General features: G+C 35.8%; 3 protein-coding genes across 4 annotated transcripts; all 3 read left to right on the top strand.

Annotated features, from left to right (window-relative positions):
- The first annotated feature begins 4,218 nt into the window (after positions 1–4,218).
- LOC104222286 (uncharacterized) lies at positions 4,219–8,215 on the top strand. 2 transcript variants are annotated; one of them, XM_009773506.2, is made up of 9 exons: positions 4,219–4,385; positions 4,457–4,543; positions 5,151–5,549; positions 5,694–6,097; positions 6,748–6,847; positions 6,946–7,005; positions 7,084–7,170; positions 7,339–7,467; positions 7,636–8,215. In XM_009773506.2, exons 1-9 carry the CDS (start codon positions 4,332–4,334, stop codon positions 7,936–7,938), a joined length of 1,623 nt encoding a protein of 540 aa, XP_009771808.1. In that variant the 5' UTR covers positions 4,219–4,331; the 3' UTR covers positions 7,939–8,215. The 2 variants fall into 2 exon arrangements, with proteins under 2 accessions (XP_009771808.1, XP_009771810.1); XM_009773508.2 differs by lacking the exon at positions 7,636–8,215 and having other exon boundaries at positions 7,371–7,436.
- Positions 8,216–11,189: 2,974 nt separating this feature from the next.
- Positions 11,190–11,789, top strand: LOC104222291 (uncharacterized). The gene has a single exon (XM_009773517.1). It carries the CDS (start codon positions 11,190–11,192, stop codon positions 11,787–11,789), a length of 600 nt encoding a protein of 199 aa, XP_009771819.1.
- A 799-nt stretch (positions 11,790–12,588) lies between these two features.
- LOC104222285 (plastid division protein PDV2) lies at positions 12,589–16,936 on the top strand. The gene is made up of 2 exons (XM_009773505.2): positions 12,589–13,040; positions 16,138–16,936. Exons 1-2 carry the CDS (start codon positions 12,819–12,821, stop codon positions 16,783–16,785), a joined length of 870 nt encoding a protein of 289 aa, XP_009771807.1. The 5' UTR covers positions 12,589–12,818; the 3' UTR covers positions 16,786–16,936.
- The last annotated feature ends 2,600 nt before the right edge of the window (positions 16,937–19,536 follow it).

Below are 19,536 nucleotides of genomic sequence, written 5' to 3'. Positions count from 1 at the left end.
GTTTAAAAGCTTCGTTTTTAAAGGGAAATTTTCATAAAATACTATCTTTTAGTAGTAATTAGTCATCTATAGATACCATTTGCTATATTACGGATTATAAATACCTTTTATGTGGTTATAAGATGTATTTGATGTATTTAAGCTATTGTATTCATGAATACAGTAGCAAAAATAGGCGTGAATCAGGAAAGTCCAGCTAATCAGTTGTTGTATTCGATTGTATTCGTCTTTATTCATGGAGTGAAACATGGGATTACAGCTGGACAGATTATTGTATTCGACTGTATTCACGACGTGAAATAGGGGATTACACTGTTTTTAAAATGGAAAGTGAATCAATTAACATAATAGACTCCTAATATAATTCAACAAACTCAATTATAACACACAAATTTTATATTTTCAGTTATAAAAAAGATTCTCAACCAAAAAATACCCCAAAAGCATAGCAATCTTCAGAGAAATTATATAATACATCTGAATACATAAATTATATTAATTAAAAAAATATTTATGAATACATTCATGGCATATAGCGAGACAGTAAATACAATGAAATACATCGGGATACATTGAAATACAATGAAAAAAAGACAGTAAATACAATGAAATACATGAAATACGACGAGATACAATGAATTACAATGAAAAAAAAGACAATGAATACAATGAAATACATGAAAATACATTGAAATATATTAACAGAAAATCAAGTTGCTCAGCCCCAAACTCCATTGTCTTTGTTCAAGAACAGACCCTAATTTCCGGTGAATATGCCGTTCACCGGAAGCCAGTAGTGAAAAGGGTTCTCAAATAGGTCGTTGGCTCAGACAGTGTTGAAGAGGAAGATCAGGGTTCCCAAATTACGTTGTTTCTTCAAGGATACAAGGAAGGAAGTATTATACAGAAACATATCACTTCAGATTCTTATAAGGCTTTCATAGACTAATAGGTCCACTTTGGTAAACATCAATCCCAATTTGATCAAGATAAGTTGCTTGAGAAATCTTTACGCGCCGCCTTGGTCCGGCGATGGTGCCGGAGCCGTTCAAAATGATCCACAAAAATACTACTGTATAATTTTGTTGAAAATCTGAAGACATTACTAGTGAATTTGACGGCAACTTGGCAAGGTGGATCTGCGACTGCCTATAATATATAAGAAATTAGACAATTAGATCTGAACGACGGCAGAATAATAATTCAATCAAACCAAAAAAAAAATGAGAAAAGAATTACAGGAACAGATCCGGAAACATTCTGATTATCAATTGCGGTGTAATTGCTGGACATTCGGATTGGAGCAGTTGAAGATGGCAAATTGATAAAGAGGAAACTTACTGCTTTCATTATTGAATGGCGTATCAAACTAGAGAGAGAAAAAGAAAATAGTGTAATTGAATAGCGTATTTAGTGGCTTAGGGATATGAAGTAACCAAAATTAAATATTTTGCAATAAATATTAAAAAGTATCTATAGAATATATATTTTTAAATGATATTTATTTAAAATAAATAAGGTGTTAACCTTTGCTATAGGGGATAAAAATTTCGTTTTAAATGAGGTCCAAAAATCTTAGCCCAACCTATTAAATCGTGGGTTGGGTTGGGCCGACCCAGTGGTCCAAGGGCATATTTATGGGTAAAAATAGCACGATCTATCCAGTTTTCGGATTGGTTATTCAAAAATAGTCAGCGTTTACCAAGTCAATGAAAAATAGCCACTATTTTGTTGCAACAAAGACCGGTCCAACATAATATGCTGGAATTCTGGACCGGTATACTTTGCTGGCTCCAGTATAATATACTGGAAACTGGAGCACCGGTGCTCCAAACTCCAGTATATTATGTTGGACCGGTATATTATACTGGAACTCCAGTATATTATGCTGGAGTATTTTTCCGAATTTTGAACAGTGTTTTCGTTCAGATTTATCTTTACATGAAAAATGGTTAAATTTCGATTACTTTTGAAACTAGACTATTTTTGAACGACCACTTGTAAATCTGACTATTTTTGAATTTCTCCCTATTTACGGCTCTAGATAAAATATTCTAAAAATGAGAGAACGATCCAACATTTTAACACATTGCAGTGGCCATGCTATTTGAGTAGATACCACCTGATCGCAAGTTTAAAACAAACTTGGTGCTTGAATTTCTGACTCACTAACCTTTCCTTTTTATCCGAAACAAAACGTTAGTGTTAGCTCTTTAATGTAGCAATTTTGCAGTTGTGAGTTTGAATGTAGGAAGTGGTATTAAATTTTTATAATACTCCTATACCTTCTTATATTTTATACCAAACGATCCCTAAAGAGAACAACATGGACAAGCCCCTTGGAAGACCTCGCTTTCACATTATTGAGGCCTACATGGGTTAAAAATTTATCCGCATCGAATGTTTAGACTAAAATCGCCTTCACCATCAACTGATATTTTAGAGATTCCAGTCACGGTAAGTGAGGGCATTCTTGACTCTCCGGGTGGGTGGGGTTTAAAAAAAAGGTAACTTGAGTTTGTTTGTGAAACAAAATTGCCAAAATATCCATGTACCATATACAATCTAGCAGAAACCTTGGGAAAAGTCAATTTATAAAGTCAGTCCTACTGTCGGATGTAGTTTTATTTGGGTTTGCGATCTGGTGTCCAATACCCGCATAAGGACAACTACTAATCTGAATTTACGCCACGTAATAGCTATTAAAGGGAGAAGCCGAGAAGCAATCCTTACAAGAATTTACGTTATTCTCATGACTGAAATCCGAGACCTCTGGTTAAAAATGGAGATATCTTATCCATACCACCGCAACAATACTTGATGGTGGCCATATAGTGATATACTGCTAAACTTGTCTCGTAGGTCAATTTTTAAAGTCAGTTCTTTCCGGTGCATATAATATGTATTACAATTTGTCCTCTTTCTTCTTTTGTCATTCGGTAATTGGACAAATGCATTAAAAAATCTTGGTGTATCCCGAGGGTATAAAATGTGACTTTCCTGAAATAAAAAGGTTACCAGCAAATTTACTTCTTTTAGTGCAACAAAAAGCTCTCACAAAAGAAAAATTAGCCCACTATAAATGCAGTATTGCTTTCTAAGTGACAAGTCAAAGACTATGATCCTTTTATCCCTAGTCGGAGATCTCGAGTTTGAGCCATGAAAATTAAAAAATTACTGATGGGGATTAGGGAGCGTTTTCCTCTTTGATAGGTCCTATACGATGGGATTAGGGAGCGCTTCCCTCTTCGATTTGTCCTATATGGTGCGAAGCTTGATTGATCGAATCAGTATATACATGATGGTAAAGTTGTTGCCATGTGACCAGGAGGTCACAGGTTCGAGCCGTGGAAATAACCTCTTGCAAAAGTACAGGGTAAGGCTGCGTACAATACACCATTGTGGTCCGGCCCTTCCCATGGACCTCGCCCAGTAGGCGAAGCCACATGGTCATAAGGGTGGTCAACTGACTATCCTTTGTCAAAAAATTACACTGTGTATATAGGTAAAATATTATGTTTTAGAGGTATATAACACATACTGAACATCCTTTATCGGGAATTCACTGCTTTTAAATTTGAACACCCTTGAAAAAATTCCTAGCTTCACCATTCACCTCGCGCATAGCAGACGCTTAGTGCACCACGTTGCCCTTAGTATACACGAGATGGTTAAAATAAATACTGGTCAAATGCTCAAAATAAGCCACACCTTCAAAAACCTACAAGTGAATGAGTGCATCATAGTTTGGAGTGAAAAATGTTATAGCCACAACACAATGTTGATTAGGAAAATATCAGATTGAACCAATTATTTTCTAGATATTTGATTCATTATTTTAGAAAACTTGCAATTTGGGGTGACTAGGGGTGAGCAGTCTCAATCATTTAGGCATTCTTGTTGTTACTGCTCCACTAATTAATGTTTCTTGGATTTGTCATAACACGGTCTTCTTTTGCTTCTGTTTGGGCAGTTGTCAACTTTTGTTGGACTTGGATCTAACGTAGCTGCAATTAATGCTATTTCAGTAAAATTTGCAAATGTGGGGTCATTTTTGCAATTTTCACTTTTAAAGTAAATTTGCATGGCTCTTCTTCAAAACCTGTTGTTGTCTTGAGTTATATCAACTAAAAGTAAAGCCATCACTTTTGACAGCTACTCTTATTCTGCTTCCTTTTAATAGCATAAGTGCTTAGTTGCTATTTTCAGTAAAGATCCTCTGCTATCCTCGTGTCATATTAAAATTTGGAGCAATAAATAATCCAATCCAAATTAGCATTAAACGACTAAAACATTCTATTTTTCACATCGACAAAAGCAGCAGTTAGACAATGGAGGAAGAAAAGCTTAGTGAATTCTGCAAATCTTCATACCATCTTGACTTGGTGAGTTTTTTTTCTAAGCAGAGTCTTGATTTTGTTCCTTCCCTTGCTCTAATATTTTCATTATGTAATAGGACACTATGTTACAGAACTATACAGAGGAGAAGAAAAGACAATTACCTGGCGGCAGACAACATGATTCTTCTAAGGAAGAAGTTAATGTAAGAAACTTGTTTATGGATTTTCTTTTCTTCTTTTTATACTTGTAGCAGTTTACCTGATTGTTTTTAAGGTGATGATTAAGGAAGAAAATACATACTATGAAAATTTGAGTATCAATGATTGATAATAATGTCTAAGTATTAGTTAAAGCAGTATATATGATGTTAAGAGGGCAGCCTAGTGTACAACGCATCCTGCGTTCACGTACAATCCGGGGAAGGGATGCACCCCAAGGTGTGTGATGTAGGCAGTCTACCCTGATGCAAGCATCAGTAAATGTTAAGAGTTAAACAATTATGCAGTAAAACGACTTTCGCCCAAAAGAGAAGGAAGTTATTTTCCCTCTTTTTGGTGAAAAATATTTTCACTGGAAAATAAAAATATTTCTGACAAATGACTTCCTGGATAACCTTTTTTCAAAATAATTGTTAGTCGTACCAAACATGCACTTGATTAATGACTTTCTTGTTTAAGGAAAATAAAATATTTGTAAGCCTGAGAACTGAACTAGACTGTTAAAGGGAATTGAAATGCTATCTGACTTGTTCTGTCTTTAGTTAATCCAGCTTTTGTTTAGTAACTTTTCTTATTTCTTCCTATTTTCAGCGTGCTCATGAAGATCTGATTAGAGAAATTTCTCTTCTGGAGCTGGATATTTTGTGTTTGGAGAAGCATCTCCTTTCAATGTATCGAAAAACATTTGCTAAATGCTTAAAATCACTGTCAAAAACTAATTCAACTCCCAACGAAAGGAGACTTTCAGAAATCAAAGAGCAAAATGGCAAGCCAAAGGAAAATCAAATGACTAATACTAGTCCTATTTTACCACCTTTGGATAATCCAATCAAAGAATGTGATGACACACAAAAACTAGTTGATTCTACCATTTTGAGATGCCATTCTTCCCTATCACATGCTGCTTTTTCCTTCAGAGCTTCACCTTCAGTTGCAGCTCTTGTTGAGGCTGTAGACTCATACCATTCTTTGCCTTTATCAATGCTCGAGGTAAGTAGTGATATCGAAAAAGAACCATGTCATAAATTTTTGCAACAATCTCTTGTAGCTACTGCGCAGAATACATGAACTAAGTTTTGTTAATATGCATTGTAGAGTAACTAACAATTGAAAATCTTATCATATTGCAACCAGCACGCTCAGCTGTCAACTTCTAATAGGAGTCTCGCGGAGCATTTTGTTCCCAATTGTTTTAATAATTATCATGGCTCGCCAAGCCAGCTGTCAGAAGAAATGATCAAGTGCATTTCAGCCATATATTGTCAGCTTGCTGATCCGCCTTTCTTTGGCCATGATTTAAGTTTGTCTCCCATCTCAGTCTCATCATCAAAACTGGAATGTTTTCCTCAAGCTCAGGGTGATATCCAGGGACAGCAATGCAGAGAAAATTCATTTTCTGGTTCGTCGTTGAACAATCTGTTCCACATTGAAGATTCAAAGGGATTTAGCAGATGTTTTGTCAGAATGGTTGAGGTGCAAGGGCTGCGTCGAGATAGCCAGAGCTTAAATGGTGCAGAGCACATGCTAAAGCAATTTAGGTAAGCCTAATAACTCAAGCTGTAGTTTGTATAATACCTCCACATATAAGCCATCAAAATTTAAAGGCTGAATACATGCGAAGATACCTAAAGCTGCCACGATTTTTCATTTGGACACTTTAACTAGGCTTTTTTCTGATTGAACACCTGTAGTAGGCCCAAAGTCTACCAATCAGACACATTTCACACTGGTTTGGAAATACCTCAAGCTCGTGTTTGCTTGTAAATTTTCATAAGTGGAGCATTGACTTTGATACCATGTGTAGGTTTGTGGATGGTAGCTCTTGATACCACTTGCTAAACTCTTCATATGTACACTTAGATTAACATTATGTTGGAACACACCCTAGCAGAACAATAGACGAGTTGACATTTTGTTGGACGGAAGCATTTGGAAGGAAGGGTAGCAGAGGCGAAATCATTGTACTGATTTTGAGTTTCCCTTTCCTTTTGCTTTTCGTTCTAAAGAAACAAAGCCTAAGTGCATCTACATGACTAAAAATGGTATTTTAGTGTTGACAGCTTTTATAAAATATAGTCGACTTCAAGTACAAAATAAATTTCTGTTTGGTGTAACTTTGATCTTTCAATAAGCTTGCGGAGTTGTGCAACTTTTGCAATTCTGAATAGTCTTAAACTTTCCAATGCAGGTATCTGGTCTCAAAGTTGGAAGAAGTTGACCCTAGGAAAATGAGACATGGAGAGAAACTAGCTTTTTGGATTAATGTCCACAATGCACTAGTGATGCATGTAAGATTTCTGTTGCTAGGAGTTAGAGTTTTTTACTGTGTATTCCTGCTTTATATTAAAATGTGAAAGATTATGAACCGGCATTGTATATGTTGCAGGCATTTTTGGTTCATGGGATTCCAAGAAGTAATCTAAAGAGAGCATCTCTACTTCTTAAGGTAACAAAATTGTGTCTGATTTACATGGAAATTAGTTGCACTGTAATTGGTACTGCGAATGACCTTTTCATGTTTCAGGCAGCTTACAACATTGGAGGGAATACAGTAAGCGCAGACAGGATTCAAAATTCTATACTACGATGCCAGTTGCCTCGTCCTGGTCAGGTAAATTCAGTTCCTATTTCTGGAATAGTAAGTTAAAGTCAAAACTATTTTCTGTAACAGTCAAGTCATCTGTATTCCCTCTTTGGTTCCATATGTATTATTTAGATAATTAATTTGTTAGACGTGTGTATGTTTAGTGGGGCTTATTGGAGTTAATTTTGCCTATAGTGGCTTCAATCATTGTTCTTTACTAAACAAAGATTTAAGGCTGGAGATGCACGAAAGGGATATGCATTAGAGCATCCAGATCCTCGCCTACGCTTTACTCTCTGCTCAGGAAACCATTCTGATAATGTGGTATGCACTGACAAAAACATTACTTAGTATCTTATTACATTTTTGTCCAGTCAAACTGTATTTTTCCTTTTTTGCCTAAAACTAATGGTATCTTGATCGATAAGAATGATAGTTTTCTTGATTTATAACCTATATGTTTTGACTTGTTATTCCATTATATGTTTGTAGCTTCGTCTGTACACATCGAAGAGAGTGTTCGAAGAACTAGAAGTGGCTAAAGACGAGTACATTCAGGCAAACATAAGGGTAAACAAAGAACAAAAACTAGTCCTTCCAAAGAATGTGGAATCTTATATTAAAGAGATAAATTTGGGCACATCTGGTTTTTTCGAAATGATGGAGCAAGCATTACCTTCTTATTTGAGGAAGAAAATTCAGCAGCCCGAGCAACGTAAGTTGTGGAAGAAAATTGATTGGATTCCTCACAACTTCACTTTCCGCTACCTTATTTCAAGTGAATTGGTTGAGTGAGTCTCAGTCTTATTCCTCTCTTCAGGCTCTTCACTATCAATGGTTTTGAATGTCAGATGAATCACAATAAAACATGTTGAAGAGCAGCTTTGAGAATAAAGTAGCTTAAAAACATGAATATATTAGAAGGTTTTTTCAGATTGAGAGGTGGTTCAATTTAGTGAACTTTCTTGAGCTGCTTCTTGCCATAATTGTGATTCAACTGTCATTCCTAATGATTGTATCCTCATTTTCCCAAGTGAGTTTGTAATAATTTGGATGGTCTAAACTTCATCTATTCTCTTCTTTTTTCTTCCCCTTTTTGTTAGAGTTTCTTTGGTTATAGTAGCTCTAAATAGATCAATGATATGCAAAAAGCCAAAAGGTATAAAGCAAGTGGTATTATAAATTATGAAGACCATTTGTGATTACTTTTTTTGCTTGTTTGGACCAAGGACGTAAGCTTTATTTCAGAGTTACATGAATGAGGCCCAAGCAGTGAACATAAGATGTGGAAATCACAACCCCACAAGTCACTTAGTTGAATGGTATTCAGTTAAAAAGGTAGCCCGATGCACTAAGCTCCCGCTATGCGCGAGATCCGAGGAACGGCCTGACCACAAGGGTTTATTGTATGCAGCCTTACCCTGCATTTCTGCAGGAGGCTGTTTCCATGGCTCGAACCCGTGGAAGGGCCGGACCACAAGGGTCTTGAATGGTATTCAGTTACAAGACTAAGAAATGTGCAATCTGAAAACAAGTACTAACAAGTTTGTACAAACTAAGCAAAATTTGGACACCTCTCTCAGCTAGAAAAATCTAACAAGCATCACCAGTGTATAGTAGAGATGAATCTAGAAAGCTAGCTTCTCTTCATGTCTCATGATTTCTCTTGGACCAACTTGTTCAACTTTGAGACGAGATGCCTGCATTGGCAAGCTGAAGGCTGCTCAACGGTTAACACAAAAGGTTATACTAAAACCCAAATTTTGGTTTTGTACTTGAGAGTATTTAACTTTAACGTTCCCTAGTCTTAAATAGACAATTTGTCAAGATTCGTGCAATGGAGTCTTAAATTCCATTTTTAGTTCAAAACCATATCAGTAAGCTACAAGTCACAGTAGTACTTCAATGAAGTAATTACGAAGAGTACTTGCACTTCAACTATTATAATGAACCATTTTTAAACTATTAATTCAATGTGGAAAGGTTGAAAAATTAATTATTTATGCTACTTACAACCTACACTATGGCTCGATACATCCCAATATGCTACTATTATTATGGTGAGAAATCATATGTAAAATTGATAGCAATGTATCCCTTGCAGTGGTGGCAACAACCTTTCTTGACTAGGATAATGATATGAATTGCATGGCGAAGGGATTCTAGAAAATTAAAGAGACATGAGACGCGATGCATAACATCTCTAATTTATGAAGATATAATAGATAGATTGTTTTTTTTTTTTGTATTATTAATCTAAATGCCCTCCCTTGGCAGCATGCGATGGTAACATTAAGCTTCATCTCGGCTAATGAGTGTGTCGGCAACTCAGTCCTAACCGAAAGTCTCTCCATCCCCACTGGCAAAATCCCCACCCAAAAGTATGAAAAGTGTCATAAGGAAAGTATGCACCCCTGATGGAGGTGTGTTTTGTAATGTAGAGCGAAGATTGTCATATATATAAATTTGAGCTATGCTGCAACGACAACTGGTATATCCCGTATTTTAGGCAATGCTGACAACGTCTCATACGTAGAATATGCATAATAGGCATAGATGAGCCATGCAAGTATGGAGAATAATAACTTGCCCTATCAAAATCACTATAAGAAAGTCGAAAAGAGGGGAGACATAAAGTCGTCGAAAAGAGGGGATATATAGAGCCTCCCACACAAAGAGAAATACAGTTAGTGGTTATCAAAGTCAATTTTAATAAAAGACCTTAAACTTTTTTTAAATAATTACTTATATTATATATGTATGACACGTAAGCAAAATGTTAGTATCACTTTTCGGTTTTTTCCTACTTGTTGTTAATAATATTGTATTCTTATCAGACATGTTTTTAACTTCACATGAACTGTTACTAATGTTTATCTATATTGATAAGAGTTAATTTAAGTCAAGAAGATGGTACCCACGTATTAATAATATATTATTTTGGATCTTATTGTAAAAAATTTATTTATTAATATGAAGAATTGAATAGTTTAATTCAAAGTTCTAAAATATTTATATTAAAATAAATTACTAAATTTGAAGATGAGACCTACTATATTCTTAATGTAACCATACAAGAAAATAATTAAAAAAATTAGATATTGATTGTAATTTTTTGACAGAGCTAGAAGTTTTAAAGAATCAAAGGTTAATTTGAATTTGAAAAATTAATTTTTTTAAAAAATATTGGAAATAAGATTTAATACATTTCTAGTTCTAGAAAATAGTGGATTTTCATATGAACTAAAAAGACTTTAAAAAGACCTGTGAAATGGTATTCAGAATATTCCTAATATGACAATAAAAGGCAAAGATAATTACTTGGAAATAAGATTTAATTATTTTTTAAAATTATTATTACAAATATAAACTCGAAAATAGGAGTATATGTTTTCCTTCATTTAAATTCAAAGGGGCAGCCCGTGCACTAGTGGAGTCCGGGGAATGGCTGGACTATAAGGGTCTATTGTACGTAGCCGTATGTTGAAAATGGTGTTGATCAAGCTTTGTGTCGTCGATACCTAGAATATTTTGGTGGTGATAAGTACGATGAAAGAGGAGATGGTTAGGTTGAATTTATGTTATGTCTGAATGGTTACAAGACATGTTATATTTGTATAAAAGATGGGTAGCCCGGTTTTATAAGGGTTTAGTTTACATTGGGCTTGGATGAAGACATTAGCTTTGGGCCTTGGCTTATTTTGCTGTGACTCAATGTTTTGGGCCTACATGCATTCCAGACCATGGTCAAGAGATTAATTATTGTGGTTATCATTTTATAGATAATTTTATCCTTCATTGTATTTATCTGATAGGTGGTTAGATATTAGGAAATAGGATACTGCCACTTGGCAATAGTTAGTTATAGCTAGATTCCTTTCTTATTATATTTATACGTGCACCCTGTACAATGTATTTTCATTCTCAATACACAAAAGAAAAATTCTCAAAGTGTCTTCTTCTTTATTTGACATGGTATCAGAGCGGGTTTAATTTGCTTTTTACACTTTGAATCAAATTTTCATTCTCCTCTTTTTCTCTATACAATGAGTACTGTTTCCAAACCTACTGATACACTAGCTTCAACTACAGATTCTTCTACTATAGCTGGTACTGGATCTACTGCTTCAGGGATGACTGGTGTAGTGAATTCAGCTCATTCTTACTATCTTCATCCCTCGAATTATCCAGGGATGAATCTTGTCTCTTCAGTGTTCGATGGAAAGAGTTATGAGGGCTGGAGAAGAGCTACGGTAATAGCATTATCTGCTAAGAACAAGCTAGGTTTCATTGATGGATCCCTAGCTGTTCCAGCTGCTGATTCTGGGCTTCAAAAGCACTGGGCTCGTTGTAATGACATGGTACTGTCATGGCTGCTCGACTCTTTGTCAAAGAAAATTGCAGAGAGTGTCTTGTACTCTCAAAGTGCCAAAGATCTTTGGGGAGACCTTAAAGACAGGTTTGGTCAGACAAATGGGGCAAAATTGTTCCAATTGCAGAAAGAGTTAAGTGCAATAATTCAAGGTAATAGTAGTGTATCAAGGTATTTCACTAAAATAAAAAATCTATGGGATGAATTAGATGCTTTAAACACCTTTTCTGCTTGTGTTTGTGAATGTGATTATGGAGCTAAGGCTAAAACCTAAAGGCACGTCAAGATGAGAGGCCAATTTTTGATGGGCCTAAATGAGACTTTTATTGGGGTCAGAAGCAACATATTGTTGTCTTCCCCTTTACCCTCTATTGGTCAGGCTTACTCACTTGTCATGCAGGATGAGAAGCAGAGAGAAAATACATTGTACCAGGTGCACGTATAAATATAACAAGAAAGGAATCTAGCTATAACTAATTATTGCCAAGTGACAGTATCCTATTTCCTAATGTCTAACCACCCATCAGATAAATACAAGGAAGGATAAAAATATCTATAAAATGATAACCACAATAGTTAATCTCTTGACCATGGTCTGGAATGCATGTAGGCCCAAAACATTGAGTCATAGCTAAAATAAGCCAAGACCCAAAGCTAATATCTTCATTCAGACCCAATGCAAACTAAACCCATATGAAACTGGGTCACCCATCTCTTATACAAATATAATATGTCTTGTAACAATTCATACAGAACATAAACTCAACATAACCATTTGCTCTTTCATCGTACTTATCACCGCCGGAATATTCTAGAGATCGACAGCACAAAGCTTGATCAACACCAATTGCAATGGGTTATTTACACAGCTTAAACCTGTGATTTACTGGTCACATAATAACAATTTACCAATTGCGCCAAGGTCTCCCTCCTTTATTTAAATTCAAAGAAAGACAAATGAAAAATAAAAATAACAACGAGGAGTGTGATCCGGACCACAAAAATAATTTCCCAAAATCAAATATTTATTGGAGATTTTTCAATATAAGGTAAAGGACAAAACAGACAAATGCATAATCTGTTTTGTTTTACTTTGTTAGGAGGAGGTTTCGAGGTTTATAGAGTCTAGCAGGAAAAAAGTTCTAATGTCATCTCTTTAGGCTTCAAGAAAGCACCACAATCACTTGTATTTCACATTTTGGCACTTTCTTGGCACTTGTTTGTCCCTATTACAGAAACCCTTTTTTGCAAAAATTCAAGATTTTCATTTTTCAGAAGCCAAAGTCGAAATCTTTAGGTTAATATGGATGAAGACAGAATAGGGTTAGTACTGGCTAGAATCTCTGAGCTGAGAGTGGAGATAACAAACTGCATTCACAAAGCATCAAAGAAATTAGATGATGAAGAAGTGGAATCTGCAAATGGAACGAACCCTGAGGCTGAGGAGGACGATGAGGCAGTGGATTGTTTGTTGAAGATTAAGGATGCTCTTGAATCACTTGAAGCTCAGGTGTCTTCTTTGCAGGTCTCTTCTTCTTCTTCTTCATTTTATTTTTTATTTTTTTATTTTTCAGCTTCTAAATGTGTATATATCATATATTTAGAGGATTCATATAATCAGACTCCAATTAATTTGAGATTGAGACGTAGTAGTTGTTTATGTCTTCATGCTACTCGGAATTTTGCAAAATTGCCCTTTTGTCGAGTTAATAAGCAAAACGGCGCCCAAATTAGGGTTCCACCTTAATAAATAGTTGTTAGAAGTTACATTTGAGTTGTTCTCCATTTTCTAATTACCTTAGGGATTTCTTAGTCTGGTTTGTCTGTAGTGCTATGAGTATGTTTGCTTTAGGAAATTTTCCTCTGTGTGTTTACGTTTTTCTCTTGTTGAGGTCCTTTTTTAATTCTTTTTTTGGTCTTGATATATACTTCATTCGTCCTCTTGATGATGCATGTAATGGTGCATTAGGTAGCAAGATTTTGCATAAAAGTTTTTGGAGCTGAAGTTGGGATGCATATCTGATGGTTAGACTAATGTTGACGTTCGTTAGAATTTTGCGTTTGTGAGAATTAAGTAGGTATATAATGGTGCATTAGATGAATTAAACACAATTTAGATTTGTTCGATCAAGTGGATATGAGGTCTTCTAGACAGAAATGGATAAAAAGTGTTTTATCTGTCTCAGTACTTTAGCATGCATTTTAGTTCTTTTGTTCCAACGAATGGATAGCATTTTAGAGTTGACAAATTTTTTGATAGTTAGGATTGGTATTCCGTTATATATCTGCTCACTAATGCTGTTGCATGTTACTATTATTTGCTTTTGTTAGAGTTTGGAGATTTTGTTGTCTTTGTTCTGTGGAGTGAGGCATAATGGTAGACTTAAATGGAATCAGTAGTACGTGGATTCTTCCGTGATAAGCGGACATATCGGGTTTAAAGTTTAGATGAGGTAACCGAGAGTAAAGTTGTTTGCTTTACTGCCTAACGTTGATATTGATAAAATCTCTTACTCTGTCTATGATGTTGTAAGACGAATCAGAGTTCAAGATCCTGATCAACCATAATACGGATAGGATTCTCAGTTCTCTTGAATGCAACCCTGTTCACATTTGAGTGAGAATTTTTTTAATTTCTGTTACTTTTGTATTCAAGAGACTGACGCACCTATAGAATATAAGGGAATGGGAAGGGGAAGGTAGCTGTTGATGGGATCTGAACCCTTGCCTCCTCAAGCAAAGTGAACGCGGTGAATAGTGAATGGAATGTCAATTGCCTAAACACATGCTTGTTGTAGAAATGCTTTTTGGAAATATGATCTTCATTATAGAGAGAGATTATGATCTTCTCATCTCTATTTGAAACTAAAGATATTGAGATGTAGAAGTACGATATTGAAAAACATATCTTATGGACTCACCAACCCCTTAAAATGTAACTTGATCAACCATTCCATAAAATTATTGACTTTGAAACTGATTCCACAAACATTATGAATGCTGGTTCCTAGCAGTCTCTATTTAGGTGAAGTAGATACCTCATTTCAGGTGACATTTGTGATAAAACAGTCTGGCCACTCTATTCTAACATGAGAAACACAAATCTTAGTTTGCAAAACCCCCCAATCCATCCATTGTTTTGACGTAGAGTTGATTTTTTTTATTTTTTTTGATAAGGTGATTTGGGAAGCTTAAATCCGCAACTGCTTAACAAGGGTTCCGGCTATGATATCTATTAAATAAACTGGGTATTTCTTTCTTTTTAGTCTAACTTCTGATATTTCTTATTACAAATTTGTTCTTTTCACGTTATTTTTAAATTGCTTAAAATTACTATCCAATAATAGTAAAGTAACTTCTGAGTGTAATGTGTCTGCAAAACATTGCTCATTTATACAGGAATTCATAGTCACTCTGTCATGGAGGCAAGTGTGTTTCAAGTGATTGTATGATCCTAAGTCCTAACTAATCTGCAAGCTAGTTGCTATGTATGGTCAACCGAAAAGTGATATCACCATGTTGTTAGGGGAATTACATTTTGCTTCCAGAATAAGAGTGCCGTGGTTTGAGTGTGTCATCACTGGCTTTCATCAAAGAGTTCGAAATCTTCATGTGAATTTCAGATAATTGTTATTCTTAATTATCTCTTGGTTGTGGCATGCTGAGCTTGGGGCTGTAGCATGTGCTTGATTGTATTGTTCTGCAGTGCACCTTGTCCGGTACTGTTTCTAGATGCAGAATTAGTTTTTTGATCTAACCATTACAATGGTCGATCTTGGTCTGATGATTGTAATGCCATTTATAAGCTTTAGAACTACCACTAAATATAATCTTCTGTGAGGAGGCTTGTCCTGTTAATAATATTCATTTGCACTTAGTGAATGTTTAACGTCACTCGCTTAGTGTAAGTAGATTGACTTATTAACAATGTTGGAGGAAGGATTTAATCTTGGGTTAATAGATAGATTAGTTCAGCTTTTGTCCATCGAAATATCCGATGAAAAGACTGGTAACAGTAAAGCCCAAAGGTTGTTCCCGTCCCTGCGGGGTGAGATGCCAAGAATCTCGTCTTTGTAGCACCTGGCTGATTATATTATTATACTTTATTCAAAGTATCTGTTGAAGATGTTTATAATGCCAACCGTGAAATAATGGTTTGGCTGAGGTTGAGAAGTTACATGGGTAAAGATTTTTTTCTTCCTGTTTGTTGTTTCAAACATGAATGTAGTCCAATATCCCAAAGTGGCAGTATTTTCTGATTTCCTTAGGGATTGGATTGCCTGTGCCTCTTCCGACAGTATTTCTGAGTAAATTAGTAGAACTTCCCCTTGTCAAACATGGCGTAGTTAAATATCCCAAAGCTGCAGTATTTTCTGATTCCCTTATGGATTGAATTGCACGTGCCTCTTTCAACAGTATTTCTGAGTACTTTGTGGAACTTCTTGGCCCGATTGCCTGAGATTATTCGCTGCATACTCCAAAGCTGTTATTGCCATTCTATCTGTACAGGCTTGTTTATGCATTAATTATACAACGTGCCTTTTATAACATTCGTCTTGTTTCTATGTTTGTGCATTTGAGTTATGTCCTCCTCCTTATTGCCTTCAAATTAAAATGTTCAGGCACTACAAGAGCAACAATGGTATGAGAAAGAAGCAGCGTTGTCTGAGATAGGCTATAGTCAAGAAAAATTGCTCCAGACACTGAAAGGGTACAAAGGCAAGGAATTCCGAGTCATACATGAGGCAATTGCTTTTGTTTCTGAAACAGTAGAAGACAACAACGATCTTCTACTTCCCCCGTACCCAAGCAGACCTTCTCGTGCAATGGTGTCAGACAAGGGTTATGGTGCGCACTTGCCGTCTGCACGTAAGTTCACTCAAAATGGGGTAACTGGTAGCCACAACCACGACTCCAGGAAAGATCTCGATGAAGCTAACCGCGAAAGATCGGAGCCTAAAAGCCCATTAAAAATGGTTAAGTTCTTCGTTAGTGCTGCAGCCAAAACAGCACTTACAGTTGTTGGCGTAATCTCTGTCTTGACGTTGGCTGGATTCGAGCCTCAGCTAAAGAAACGGGATAATCAGCTCAAGGTCGCTAACTTGTTTCAACAGCTCGCAAACAGGGAGGCGACAATGTTTGTTGAATGCCCTCCAGGAAAAGTCCCAGTGGTTGAAAATGGTGAAACTCGGTGCGTCGTGAAAGAGAGAGTTGAGATCCCATTTGAATCAGTTGTGGCAACTCCAGATGTAAATTACGGTTGTGGATAAAAATGTTAGTCATTTTCAGCGTTTGTGTAAATCCCACTGAGTTTTTGACTTTATTTGAACTCTGCTGAAAGTCTGTGGCCTGACAATGTAATTTGTCTTAGCTAGAGAAAGTTCAATCAGAAAATAAATATCTCATACTCATTGTGCCCTATCAATTCCTCTTTTCTTTATGTATGTAGATAAGCTGAAGAATTCCCACCACAGCTCCTATTCAAGAATCATGACGCTCATCAAGGGCTGTTCATTCGGATCGGATATCCGAAATCCGAATCGATTCATTCAATTTCGAATTTTGTATTGGATCGGATTTCGGATTGTGTTTTTTAAAATTTCGGATTCGGATTGGTATATTTTAATCCGATCCGATCCGAAATTATTAGGGAATGTATAAATACTACACTTTAATTTCAGATAGTCAGTACTTCCTTTACATCAACCTCCAAGTTATTACCTTTACAATTGCTAGATTTAGCTATATTGGCACCATAGTACTCTCATAATTGCATAAACATAATTTTTTCTTAATGTATTGCTTCTTTTACAAAGAAAATATACATATTAGTTTAACTTTGAGGCATAATAATCCGATCCGAAATCCGATCCGATCCGAAATCCGATCCGATCCGAAATCCGATCCAATCTGATATAATTCGGATCGGATTCGGATTGCATTTTCTAGAATCCGAAATCCGAAATGTGCTAAATCCGATCCGATTCGATCCGTGCATAGCTTTACGCTCATCCCGATCAAAATAGAAGAAAAAAGGGGATGAAGTATACAAATAGCCCTCAAAGTGGATGGATTTGAAATTTTGTCCCTGCTTGCCGAGCAGAACTTCAAAGTGTTGCCCCTTGGGTAACACTTTTAACAATTAACCTTGAAGTTTTGCACATGGGGCAAGCGAGGGTCAAAAGTTAAAAATCGCCCCCAAAAGTGTCATATTTTGCAATATTTTTTAAGGAAAAAGGTCATCCATATGTGGTTATGATTGTCTGGTGGATACCTATACAATATTTAGTGTAGCCCTAAAAATTTGTTTGCGTAATGTTGGATTACCATTATTAGTATGCGATTAGGTGCAACATCTTGCCTACTTGCTGGTTTTCAGCTTCTCGCTATCAATATTCTCAATGAAAAAGTAAGAGCTCGTTTGGATGGGCTTGTTGTAAGTGGCTTTTAAGCCAAAAGCCATAAGTTAGGAATTCTAGATTTGAGCTTATTTTTGTCATTTTAGCTTAAAAATAAGTGCTTAAAAGCACTTTTTTACTTTATTTAAACACTATAAAATGACTTAAAAGCTATTTTAGCTTAAAAGCACTTAAAATAAGTCAATCCAAACGAGCTCTAATGCAAGGTAATTTATTCATTTGGGAGGAAATGTAAAACATTACTCCCTCCGGTCCACTTTAATTGATTCTTTTGGTTGTTTTCACACATATTAAGGAATCTATCTTTTAGCATTATTAACAATAAAATTGATCATATTGACCTTAATTTGTTACATTGGAAATATACAATTTTGAAAAAAAGAAGTTAACTGAAAAACTCAAATATTGTGGAACACAACAAAAAGACCAAAAAATCAGTTATAATGGACCGGAGGGAGTAAAATTTACAACCTATACCGTGCAAAGCTCAAAGTCACATACGAGTTAAGTTATGATAATAAACTGACATTACTTGCACAAAATTCCATGAGTGTTGATACGAGCGAGGCCTAAACATCAACTTGTTGTTGCTATCTAGTCCAAGATCCAAATATAGCAGAAAAGATCACAATACTCATATAGTCGACCCCAACTTATTTTGTGTTGAGGCATAGTTGTTTGATTGTTTGATTTACGAAATAAGACCAACTGGAGAGCCGCTTCCCAAATGCTTGAACATAGATATTTTTTTTTTGGTTAAATTAGATGCATATTATAAAACAAACTACCCATTAGGGTTTACAAACAGATTGTTTGCAGGTGGATATATCAAATCTCCAACTACTTGGCTATCGTTAATAATATTACAATCCATAATTTGTCTTTTAAAAACAGTTCCTGCAATGTCTGCCCAAAATACATGCGTCACAAACACCGGAGGAATTGTTGTTACAAAAATATCTTCAAAAAAATTGTTGTTAGTGCCCTCTTTTGCAAGTAGATCGCAACTCTGTTGGTTTCCTTGTAGCTGTGCTTCACTACCACATCGCCTAGTCTTTGGACAATTGACCTACATTCATGAATAAGTGAGTCAAAAGGGAGGTTCCCAATGATTAGCATTCTAATTACCTCTGTTGAATCAGTGTTTATTTCCAATGGGGTTAACTGTCTTTCTTCTGCAAGATGCAGCCCTTTCAGAATGGCTAGCAATTCTGCATGAGTGTTAATGGTGCACTGGATGGAACCCATATAGTCGAGTATCCAATTTCCACTTGCATTTATGAAGACTCATCTCCGTCCTCCCCTTCCAGGATTTTCTGTTGCAACTCCATCAGTGTTGAGCTTGCAGGTGTTGATTTTTGGTGGCTCCCATTTTACCCAGATATTCTTTTTAGTTTTGGGTGCTTTATTCAACATAATGGTAACATATTCAGTTGCCTTAGCTATAGCACTTTTTGAGTCTACCCTTTCCTTTCGATTATTGAAAAGATTGTTGTTCCTTGTGAGCTATATTTGCCAGAAGCAGAAGGGTAGTAGCTTTTTCCATGTAATGATGTTGTTATAATGCTCTTTCTTAAGGGATGCCCATGTGGTTGGCCAATC

Source organism: Nicotiana sylvestris, chromosome 1 (assembly GCF_000393655.2).
Source record: "Nicotiana sylvestris chromosome 1, ASM39365v2, whole genome shotgun sequence".
NCBI lineage: Eukaryota > Viridiplantae > Streptophyta > Magnoliopsida > Solanales > Solanaceae > Nicotiana > Nicotiana sylvestris.
This window is presented reverse-complemented; position numbering and strand designations above follow the sequence as displayed.